At 29.5% G+C, this 12,586-nt stretch overlaps 3 protein-coding genes and 1 long non-coding RNA gene across 4 annotated transcripts; 1 reads left to right on the top strand and 3 right to left on the bottom strand.

Annotated features, from left to right (window-relative positions):
• Positions 1-204: 204 nt before the first annotated feature.
• Positions 205-2,393, bottom strand: LOC131654999 (sulfite exporter TauE/SafE family protein 3-like). Its single transcript, XM_058924912.1, has 9 exons — positions 2,237-2,393; positions 1,911-2,111; positions 1,752-1,816; positions 1,629-1,659; positions 1,471-1,538; positions 935-1,021; positions 788-838; positions 439-660; positions 205-333 (listed from the first exon to the last, which is right to left on the bottom strand). The coding sequence occupies exons 1-9, from the start codon at positions 2,391-2,393 to the stop codon at positions 205-207; spliced, it is 1,011 nt and encodes a 336-aa protein (XP_058780895.1).
• Positions 2,394-6,556: 4,163 nt separating this feature from the next.
• LOC131654744 (uncharacterized) lies at positions 6,557-7,049 on the bottom strand. Its single transcript, XR_009299555.1, has 2 exons — positions 6,966-7,049; positions 6,557-6,836 (listed from the first exon to the last, which is right to left on the bottom strand). It is a non-coding gene; the product is annotated as an uncharacterized LOC131654744 (long non-coding RNA).
• Positions 7,050-9,262: 2,213 nt separating this feature from the next.
• Positions 9,263-10,422, top strand: LOC131654968 (protein MAIN-LIKE 1-like). The gene is made up of 3 exons (XM_058924887.1): positions 9,263-9,293; positions 9,402-9,589; positions 9,667-10,422. The coding sequence occupies exons 1-3, from the start codon at positions 9,263-9,265 to the stop codon at positions 10,420-10,422; spliced, it is 975 nt and encodes a 324-aa protein (XP_058780870.1).
• Positions 10,423-10,574: 152 nt separating this feature from the next.
• Positions 10,575-11,643, bottom strand: LOC131654932 (uncharacterized). The gene is made up of 3 exons (XM_058924856.1): positions 11,535-11,643; positions 10,730-11,423; positions 10,575-10,596 (listed from the first exon to the last, which is right to left on the bottom strand). Exons 1-3 carry the CDS (start codon positions 11,641-11,643, stop codon positions 10,575-10,577), a joined length of 825 nt encoding a protein of 274 aa, XP_058780839.1.
• Positions 11,644-12,586: the final 943 nt, after the last annotated feature.

The raw sequence follows: 12,586 nt of genomic DNA, 5'->3' as shown, positions 1-12,586 counted from the left end.
CACTGATAAATACTATACCAGCAAGAATAAAGATGATGACAGATGCTCTCCCAAATAGGTTGATTATCTTTCTAACAAAATTTTGTCCAACCAAGGCTGCTATAATAGCCAACAAGTTAAAGTAGAGAGCTGTGTGTCACATTTCAAGAATAACACATTAATAAGAAACAATCCATTGTACAAAATCGAATATTAGTATAGAGACTAAAAAAAAGCTAGAAGTTCTCGATAACACGAACCATAAGGAACTGGAAATCGTTTCAACATGAAGTATTCCACGACACACATAGACGAAGAGAATATCATGATGAACGTTGTTGTGGCGCTTGACACCTGTGCACATTCGATATCGAATCCAATTAATCAAACTAACCAACTAGATTTTATGATGAAGATAAGAGAAACAAAGTTTATATAATAATGAAATTTGACACTCACTTGTGGAGGGATTCCCAGTTCCAGAAAAAGTGGACTAATAATGAATCCGCCTCCTAGTCCCAACAATCCACCGATTACACCGGACAGTAGGCCAAAGACACAATAAATGATAAGTTTGGTAACTGTAAATTCTTTCCCTTGATCACCTGTGGAAGATATTTCTCTTTTCCTTGTGAATAATGCAGTTGCCTTATATGAAGATACTCCAATTGAGATTGGAATCTGTATATATATATAATGTAAGACATGATTCAAACTTCTTCATTTTTCTTAGATATCTTTTGTAACTTGTAACAAACATTCATATACGAACTCACAGAAATTATGTGATAGTAAAAGAGATCATTACCTGTAAAAAGTTCAGTACCCAATATGTTGTTGAACATGTAGATGTGTTTTGCTGTAAACAGGTAAACAGAAGATATTATTGATCTCAGATGAATTGCATGTTATAAACTATTATTATGAACTAACTACAATTGATGAAAAATCAAACCTTAGCAATTTGTATTGCAATGAATGAAACCCAAACTAATGCAAGAAGTCCAAACATTTTCCAGTCCACGTTCTCAATTATAGTCACCTACAAATTACCATATTATTATGTATATAAAGGTGTTAAAGAGCTTTTGTGAATACTTTGATGAATCTCTGATTCATCTTCATTCTCATTTGATTCAAAAACTAACTAATTACAAAGGTTGACTAATATATATATATATATATATATATATATATATATATATATATATATATATATATATATATATATATATATATATATATATATATATATATATATATATATATATATATATATATGAGGGCATATCATATGAGAATGACTTTTTTATATGAGAATGTGAAAATGAATCTGAACCATTGAATTTTAAAATAAATGGTGGAGATTATAAGTGAATCTTTTTTTCTCTCTCCCATTATATATATATATATATATATATATATATATATATATATATATATATATATATATATATATATATATATCAATTCATCATTAGTTTTATGTACCTCGATTTTGTTTTCAATGCCACCATTTGGTCCAGTTGAAAGAGCTTCGTATTCTGCTTCATCTTCAGCTTCAGAACATTACAAAAAAGAAAACATAATGTCAGAATACTTTATTTTTGTTTTGATAAATAATACAAATATACAGTTTTTGAACTCACCAATTGATTCTTGTCTCCTGGCAGCCTCCTCCTATAATGAATCAAGACATTTAGTCATAATTTATTTGAGTGTTCATCATTAAATAAATAATTTTGGACTCAACATGAAACAATAAAAGAGACCTTTTTCACTAGGGTTTCCTTTTTCCATGTCTCAGCCCCTTTAAAAAATGCCTTAGTTGATGTGCCTAAAGAAGAGTAAAAAGAATTTGAGAAGCAACAAAATAAAATCAAGAATGCCAAAATGAAAAGAACAGTTTCATATAGTTAAATATTAATTACCTAAGAAAATAACAATAAGCAATATTGTTACAAGCCAATCAGGAAATATAACGTTGCAGATAACTCCAATGCTGATACCAAGCATGAGCATAGGTTGAATGAGAAGTGCCAAATCATAGTCAATTATTGGCTTATTTAATGTAGGATGTCTCAGTTTAAGGTTGTAGTAAGCTGCTGCAAGGGATACACCCATCACCATACCTGAAACAAATACAAATAAATAAACATAATCAGTTTCAGATTCAGATACTCACACATTTTTTTAAGCGTAACTCTGACACACCTTTTTAAGAAGTGTCGATAGCATAGAAAATAAAATAACTTACATTTTGAGATAGCAGTGGCTGATTTGGGATCAAATCCAATAATAAGAGTAAGCATAGAAACAAATATTCCACCACCACCAATACCACCAGCGCTTCCAAACGCCGCTCCACAAAAACCAACAAAAGTACCCAAAACTATTTGCCATCGAAACTTCATTTCCTGCATAATTAAAGACACTTATTTATTTTTATCCAATTAAGTCAGTTTAAATAATAATTTTACAAAAATATTCAATAGCAAAATGCAATTTCAAACCACCTATGTCATACTTATTCATTTTTAAAGCTACACCAACAACATCTCGTTTATTCATTTTTAAGAACAAACTTTCGAACTAACGACATTTTAAAAATTTGGCCATTATCAACCAAATCAATTTTTTTTATATAAGTTATTATAATAGAAATGGAATTAAAAAAAAATTAATATTCACTTTAGGTCTCAAAATAAAGATCTATTAATTAGAATGTTCTATTTATTTCAATACAAGAAATATTAGCTATACCATAATATAAATATAATTTTTAATTTTAGTCAAATATTTTTATGTATATGATTAACATTATAGTTTTTCTATATTAAATTTAAATCTAAAAACATATTGTCAAGAAATTAAGACATAGATAAATTCAACTACTCCAAAGCTATTATGAAACAAAAAAAAAATGTGAATTCCATTTTTATGTTAGTTTTAATACAAATATTAATTTTTCTTATAACTTTATTTATTTCTTAAATATAAATCTAAAAGCCTTAAACATGTTTTTTTTTCTTCACCGGTTGCTATCAGGTTCATTGGACTGACTAATTTGATTCGGGAATTAATTTAAGGACAGAAAAAAAAACTCGGCCATAGAATTCAGAAAAAAAAAATGTCAATGAATCTTCTTCTTAGAAGTTAGAGCAAGAAAGAAAGATAAAGAGAAAAGTGAAAGCTTACCGGCCACACATGTGTATAACCTAATCCATCTGTTTTCCAAAAGAAATTAACAGCTTTTGTGAGAAAACTGTGTTCATGCTTTTGAGTCGTAGAAGTAACATTAAAACTTGTTACTTGTATTTTCATAAACCTTCTTTCATCAGATGCACCCACAAAACAACCAAACAACAAAATCAATATCCATAATATGAATCTTATTTTCATATCAGACATATTTTTTCTTCAATACACGACTAATTTGCTTTGCATGGAATAGATGGCAGAGTGAAAGCAAGAAGAGATCGATTTCTTTCTCCTCCTAAATATACTATATTTTCCCTAATAAAAAAACCAACATAGTGGAGTTTTTTTTTTTTTTTGTTTTGTTTGACATATCATAGTTGAGATTCTAAATATTACTATTATTTTGTCATGGGCCATTTTATTTGAGGACGTGATAGAGGATCTTTAGAATGCATATTCCATTTTTCCTAATAAAAAAATCAACATATATAGTTGTGTTTTTTTTTTTTGACATAACATAGTTGACATTCCAAATATTACTATTATTTTGTTAGTTGAGATTCTAAATATTACTATAATATTGAGGACGTGACAGAGGGTCTTTAGGCACGTTAATTTATATATATTTTTATAATATGAGTGAAGTCTCATTTTAGTCCCTCACAAAAACTGTAGAGGTCAGATTAGTCGCTGAGAATAAAAAAACCCATATTAAATCCCTTACAAAATTTAATCGAGCCATGTTAGTCCCTCTGTTAATATTTTTTCAAACCGATTTTTCTTTTTACTTTTGAACCGTGACTGGACCACCACTGAAGACTCATTTTAGTCCCTCACAAAAAAGGGAAAGTCCAAATTAGTCCCTGACAAAAAAAAGTCTCTATTTAATCCCTTACAAAATTTAACTGAGCCATGTTAGTCCCTCTTTTAATATTTTTTCAAACAATTTTTTTCGTATTTTTAAACTATGACTGAACTTGACAAGATAGACCTGCTTTCAGAAATTGAGTACGGGTCAGAGGTTGAGTCTCTTTGCACATGGTCTTCAGAGTCTAAGTTTCCACCAGAAGTTGGGTTCCCTAGATGTGAGACATTAAAATCTTATCATTCAGAATTTGAATCATCATATTCTGATCTTTTATAATCTGAGTCTCAAGCTTCTCTTCATATGTTCCTATCAGAGTTAGAGTTCGGTAAATTCTTTGACTAATGATCCTGCACACTTGAACACATGTTAGTATACCTAATTGTTCATTAAATACTTTGTTATTATCAAAACTTAAGTGATATGGTATAAACCAATTTTCTTCCAACATACCATGTGTATTATTTTCGCCACAAGTATTATTTACAAAAGCAAGAGTTTATTCTAAATCACCTTAGTAACAAAACTAAACCTTCCACAAGAATACATAACAACAAAAATCATAGTCACCCACCTATAAGCCTGATAATAAACCAAACAAAGAAAAAAACTCCGTGGTGTCGTGATTATTTATCTACAATCCCTTCATAAATTATTTATAAAAAAAAATCCCTTCATAAATAATTTCAATTCAACAGTCTTAAAATAGGAGTCCAGTCACAATTTAAAAAAAAAAAAATTGATTTGAAAAAAATACTAAAAGAGGGACTAACATGGCTTGATTAAATTATTTAAGGGATTAAATATAGACATTTTTTTCTTAGGGACTAATTTGGACTCTTTCTTTTTTGTGAGGGACTAAAATGAGTATTTATTAACAGTCTAATCACGGTTCAAAAGTAAAAAAAAATGATTTTAAAAAAATGTTAGTTGAGGGACTAACATGGTCCGGTTAAATTTTGTAAGAGATTCAATAGGGACTTTTTATTTCTCAGGGACTAATCTGACCTCTAAAATTTTTGTGAGGGACTAAAATGGGACTTCACTCTTATAATATTAAAAAAAAGTCATTTACCTTTTTTTTTATTATTACTTTTTTTATATATTGGTTTACTTATCCTGCCCCAAAAGAAGCGAGTTTACTTTGACTACTTCTTTCTTATTTCCTTTTCACATATAAAATAGAGTTTGTTTGTGTGTCTAGTTTTAACCAACAATGTCCATATTATTAAGTTTGATATTTTATGTTAAGTCCTCGTAGTTTTTTTTTTCTTTTTCAATAATTGATATTTCATTAAAACGCACTCAAGATACAAGTATTGAAGAGTAATTCATATTCAGAATATGAGCATCAGAAGTTCTGATGTGGGCTGATCTTCTGATAGTTATTCAGAAGATAGTGTTGACCAGAAGTTCTATCTCCTGGGTCCTTTAGCTTAGCTATTTAGTTAGTAAGGGTACTTTAGTATTTTTTAGTACTGTACGGTTTCCACCTTAAACTTGTTCACTAAGTTTATGCTTTTAGGGCTTATGTGGCAAGATTTTCTTTTGTATAAATAGCCTTGTAGTAGCTATCATTATTAACAACACAAGTAGTAGAATATACTTTTTATTTTCTCTCATTAATCTTTGCGCCGTCATTCTCTTTGTCATCATCTTTATTCTTTGTGCACCAACAATTGGTATCTAGAGCTCCGGTTACAAATACAGGGAAACACGAGTGAACGTGAGTTTGTGTGACTGTGTGATTGAACTTGTTTAAAACTTAGTTTTTATCAAATATTTTTATTTGGACACCATTTTTAAACCCACGTAATTCATCCCCTATTGTGTTTGAAGTCACTTGTCCAACAAATGACGTTAGAGGCTAAATCATGTTTAAAGGCTAATCGTCTTAGGAGGAATATGATGACTGTTGATATATGTTAGATTTACGTTAAATACGTCGACACTTATTAACCTATTTCATATGCAATTGATACAAAAACCTTAACTTATCTATGAAAAGTGAGAAAACACCTATTTGGACTTTTCTTGTATACAATAACTAAAAACATGTAAAAAGGACTAGAATTATGTCATTTGTATCAACCATAACCGATCGTTCTTATTTTGTAATTTTTTTTTTAATTTACTATATGTTATATATTATATAAATATATTAGTTATTAGAATTTTAGTAAAATAATTATAATTTATAATTGGTATATTCAAAAATTGAACCAAATTAAACTGTAGGAAATTGAATCAAATCAGATTGAATTTTTTTATCAATCATCTCAAATCAAACTAAATCACAAATAAATTTATATTTTATAAATTTATATTTTATTTGTTTTTTCCACGCCCAAAATATGCTACATTTTTAAACAGTGGATTCATATATATAATTAAATAAATAATCAATCATATTTTTCTATTTTAAATTTTTATCTAACAAAATTTCAATTATAATTTAGTTAATATAAAATATTAAATCGCAATAAGTATACAAAAACACTTAAATACCAATTTGAAAAATATCAATGCATAGTTTTATTAAATTTATTTTGATATGCTCTTACATTTAACATTTAATTTTTGAGCATTGTGCTATATTTTTTATAGGCTTAACATGGATGTGTGCAAAAACATCTGGCTCTATTAGGGTCTCCTGCATCTGGCACACATTTTGCGTTACCTTTATAAGATTCAGAGCACCATTCTTCACACTGATAAGGGATACAAGTAGCAGAAGGACCAGGTTTGACTGTGGTACATGATTTGCCTGCTTGACATGTCATGGTTACAACTGTAAAAAAAAGAAAGCATTATTACATTCTTATAATTAAGTTTGATAATGTTAACACCTAACAAATAAACATTACATACATACGTATAAGTTCTACAAAATAATATAAAAAAGACAAAATTTATGTACCTGAAAAAATAATGAAAATGACAAAAATTGGCATGACATAAAACTTAGTCATTTTGAAGAGCTTCAATTTTAATAGAATGAATGAGATGTATTCTGAAATATGCAAACCTCAAATTTATATACAAATATAAAATATAAAATAATTGAAAAGTTGAAAAAGTGATAAATATCTTTTCAAAATTTTCCATATAAACTATAGAGTGAACCTTTTTAATATTTTAAATTAATACATATTTAATCAATATTCTATATATTTTATATTAATGCATATTTAGTAAAAAATTTAGAAAAGAAACGATAAATTCAAACAAAATAAATTTTTTCAACAATTTAAGATTGTATATTTGACTAATATATTATTAGTTTCAATATAGTTTTGGTTCATCTATCTAGTTAATATAAATCTAAGGTTGTCATGATGGCAACCATGGATACAACCCTAACCCTAATTCTTACTTGGCATCATATTATGATCCTAATGCTTATGTGGCATCATATTAAAATTTAAATTTTTTATCACTGTTATTTTAATTCTTCACACCAACACCAATTTAATACCACAATTAATAATAATATTAAATTCAATAATAATAATAATAATATTAATAATAATATAATAATATTAAACCATCACTATTAATAGTAATAATAATAATAACATAATAATATTAAACCATCACTATTGGGATTTAAATATTAAAAAATATGAATATTATATAATCTTTTTATTTATAATAAATAGTTAAGACAAATTTTTTAGCCTAAAATATTTTAATTCAATATAAAGTTATAATAGTCTTTGACATATTATTTAATTTAGTTTTATTTTTCCCTTATAATTGTTAAGGAAAAATTACAAAATAGATACTACTATATAAAATATAATTTAAATAATATATATACTTATATTTCCTTATAATAAAGAAAACATATTAAAATATAAAATACATAATTCTATAAAAAATAGTAACATTTTTATGTTTTAATTTTATTTCTAACTTTAAATATTGATCTAATTCTAATAGTAATAATGTATTTTTTTAAGTCTTATTTTCCTTTGTATTTTTGTTATGACTAAAAAAAATAGAAAACTATAAAAAAAATTATTAAGTTATCCATAATTAAATTGAAACATTGAAAAAACATTATTAACATCTTTTAGTTTAAAATATTGTAATATAACATAAAATTATAATAGTCTTTGGTATACTAAATAAAATTATAATACTCTGGTCTTATTTTCTGTCATATTTTTATATATTTTTATTAATGAAAGATTAAAAAGATATTTGTTTCTATATTATATATAATTTTAGGTAATAATAGATTTAGAAATTCTTATAAAAAAATAATATATTTTTAAGAGTAATTATGTTTTTTGGTTTGAATTATTATAAATAAAATATTGATTTTTTTTTCAATCCGTAACTTCCTATCATTATTAGTTTTTTTTTCTTTCAGTTTTTTTATCTCCATTAAAGATACCATAAATAATCTTTTATAGGTCCTTGTGCAATACTTATTCCTTATCGGTTTATTTATCATTTATCATTCTTTAAAATATATAAATGTATTAATACAAATGCTTTCCAAAATTAACTATTAACTTTTTTTTTCTTTCATTTTTTAATCTCCATTAAAGATACCATAGATAATCTTTGATAAATAATGGATAGACTAATCATTCTTTAAAATATATAAACGTATTAATATAAATGCTTTCCAAAATTAACTATTAACTTTTCGGTTCAAAATGTAAAAAAAATATACTTTAATGTAGATTTTTTATTATCCAATCAGTCTTTATTTAATTTAAATTATATGCATTCATTATAAATATCAAAATAAATGATCTCCAATCTCATTCTTTTTTTTGTTTTCATTTTTCTTTTAAAAATTTTCTCCTTTTTTATGAATTGACAATTAGGAAAATTATACCTTGTACCCCTGCTTTTATCCCAATACCCCTACCAAAAAAAATTTCGGACAAAATTACCCCTGTATAAATAGTGAAAATTACCAAAATTTTCACTTTTTTTACTCATTTTCACTAATTTTCACGCTGCAGTAAGAGGGAATTTTTTAGCCCAAAAACCGGATAACCCAGCCTCCAGATTTCCGGTTCATCAGACTTAGAGAAGTAAGTTTTTTTTTTAAAATATCTCAACCGGATAACCCAGCTATGGGATTTCCGGTTTTGTTTGTTTTCTATTTTACATAGCCGGATAACCCATTGATGGGGTTTCCGGTTCATTTGCACATAGCCGGATAACCCAACAAGGGGATTTCCGTTTCTTATGGGCCTTAGCCGGATAACCCAGTCTTTGGGTATCCGGTTCATAGTTTTTTTTTTGTTTTTCTTTTTTGTTTTTTTTTTTGTTTTTTTTTTAATATCATTTTATTTAATTGTTAACTATTTTATTTTTTGTTTTTTAGTGGTTCGAAGAAGAGGAGGTGCGATCGACGGAATGCGTCAAAGAGGACGACAACGTCGAGAGGCTGATGGCGAGGGAGCTGCTCCTGAGGTTGATCCGCAGCATCCGGCATTTCCCGGAGGACCTACGGATACATCATTATTGGTTAGATATCAGAGGCACGTTGCATATCATTTATGGTTGGGCGAGGTACGTAAATATTTTCTTAAATGTTTTTTTAAATTACATGTACTTATATATTAACATATATTACAAATTATTTTCAGGAGAGACGACCAAAGCCGACCTTAAAGGTTGCTGCGCATGGCAGCAAATTAATAGGATGGGTTCCGGCAATGCTCCCAAGGCAGATGGAAAATTGGTTAGTTGCATCTGGCCTTTCATCTTTGCAGCATACTAGTTTGTCGAGGGTAGATACGCATCTATTATCTGCTTTTGTTGAGAGATGGCATCCTGAAACATCTTCATTTCATATGCCGTTCGGCGAGATGACCATCACGCTAGACGATGTTTCTTGTCTTCTTCATGTACCGATTAGGGGCCAGCTGGTTGACCCCGATGTTGTTGTCACCGATTATGATGCCATCCATCTAGCTGTTGAGTTGTTTGGTGTTTCACTGAGTGATGCAACTGAGGAGGCTTCTGCTGTAAGGGGTCCTTACTATAAATTAGATTGGTTGAAGCAAGTTTTTGAGCAACAAAGAGCTGCGAATAACTTTACAGGCGCTATGAGAGCATACATGATGTTGCTATTAGGTTGTACCATTCTTGCCGACAAGACGTTTACTCTTGTCGAGGCAAAATATCTTCCACTTTTGAGAGATTTGGATAATTGTGGAAACTATTGCTGGGGGGCAGCTGCACTGGTTACTCTGTATAGATACTTTGGAGTCAACACATGCATCCTCAAGTTGTTTCAACCGTTGATGGTACTCCAACTCATCACTAGCCTTTATCAGTTCAAACCACATTTTCTCCACTGTTTCTCGCATATCATCCACAACATGTTCCTTACACCTTGATTTCACGTTTTTGTTGATGTGAAATCGGCAAAGCAAATTAGCTGTCTTTGGGAATATTGTTTCAATGGCTTTCATTAAAGCAAGATCTCTATCAGTCAAGATTACTTGAGGACAATTATCCTGCTTGATAAACAACTGTTTCAACTTATCCATTACCCAACAAAAAGTCTCTGTCTGCTCAGATTCCATATAGGCAAATGCAACAGCAAATGTTAATTTAGTTGATGTCATACCAACTATTTCAAACAACGGTTGCCTGTACTTGTTTGTCTTGTATGTGCAGTCCATAATCAATACAATAGGAAACATATTCAACAACTTCACTGAATCTGGATGTGCCCAAAAAATATCTCTCACAACTTCTGACTCATCCTTTTTCCTACTCCAGTAAACATAACCTGATTCTTCAACCAACTTGAGCAATTGTTGCATTTCTGTTCTAGGACCCCTTATGTCTTTTTGTATCTTACTCTTATGTTTGTATATTTGCGTGATCCGAGTGACATTCTCCGGGTCACGCTCTTGCAATGACAATAATATGTGTCTTGGTGGAACATGGCGTTTTGACAAATCAACAATATGTTGCTTATCATCTGTATTTAGTCGACTTACGAAAGCATGACCTTCAAATCTATCAGGTAAGCCGTGGTTGTGTACTCCGCATTTTACATCTATCTTCCATCCAGAACCATCTTTCGACGGTGTTGACCTAATTTTGAAAGGACAACCACATCTCTTACTAGCACTTTGGGTTTCGCTATCTGTTTTTTTGTATTTTCCACCTCTATCACAACCAAATATTAATTTATCACTTCTTCCTCGCTTGCCTGTTTTTATATCTGAACGAGCTATTATAACTGTTACTTTATTCCTGATTCCAACGTCCTTAATCCAACTGATCGCCTCTTCTCTTGTAGCAAATTTTTGACCAGTTACAAAAACATCAGTTGTATCCACACATGTTTGAGCTACATCGCATTTCTTCAAAGGAGGATCCACACCTAAATATATATAATTAATTTAACTTAATATATAATTAAAAAAAATAAAAAGTTAAAATTAAAGTAATTTAAAAAAAAGGAAAAAATTAAAAAAAACAAGAACCGGAATACCCACAAAGGGTATATCCGGTTGGGAAAACTTAAAATGTAACAAACCGGAATACCCATACATGGGATATCCGGTTGGGAAAATTGAAATAAAACAAACCGGAATACCCATCCCTGGGATATCCGGTTGATGAAGGTTTTAAAAAAACAAACCGGAAGACTTCATGTCTGGTTATCCGGTTCTGACGAGGTACCAATCTCCCTTTCTCCTCTTACCGTCCGTACAAACAGTAACAATGAAAAAAAAAATCAAAAATCAAAAATTAAAAGTAAAAAAAGGATAAAATTGGAATTTTTAAAAAATTGTCGGGGTATTGGGATAAACGTAGGGGTACAGGGTATAATTTTCGACAATTAGGGGTGGCAAAGCGGGCAGCCCGCCCCGTTTAGGCCCACCCCATTTAAGCCCGTCCAAAAGTGGGGCGGGGCGGGCCAACTTTGGGGTACGAGCTAGAAAGTGAAGCCCGCCCCGTTTCCTAACGAGTTGGCGGGTTGGCGGGCCGGCCCGCCAAACTTTTTCCATAGTTTAATTTACTATATAATTTACACAAATTTTTAACATTATCAAAGAGGAAAAGAAAAAATATTTGTTAACAACGCTTAATAGAACTTCAACAAGTCTTAGTGTCAATGTCTTATTCTTCAACATAAACAAAACACCATAACTATAACACCAAAAATGAAAAAGCAACACACTAAAACACCAAAATAATGTACTTGGTTCAACCATGCTATAATTATAAAGTAACCTCACAATAAATAAAATACCAACAAGCACACCCTAGTTAAAGACATCCAAAAGTATAAATCAGCATAACAAACCAGTACAAGCTAAATAAAGACGACCAATAACTAGTAGCAAAAAACAAATCACAATCTCCATGAAAAACACTTCATCAATCATCATCTATGTCGTAAATATATGAAGCTTCTGTTGATGTTATAGCAATTGGCTGGAACCTCCCACCGTCCTTCTCTTCATCATCACCCACTACAGCTACATAAAATAAAATGGAAGAAAGTCACAACCATGTAATTTATGTAGTCGAACAAAC

The sequence above is a fragment of the Vicia villosa genome, linkage group LG3 (genome assembly GCF_029867415.1).
Source record: "Vicia villosa cultivar HV-30 ecotype Madison, WI linkage group LG3, Vvil1.0, whole genome shotgun sequence".
NCBI lineage: Eukaryota > Viridiplantae > Streptophyta > Magnoliopsida > Fabales > Fabaceae > Vicia > Vicia villosa.
This window is presented reverse-complemented; position numbering and strand designations above follow the sequence as displayed.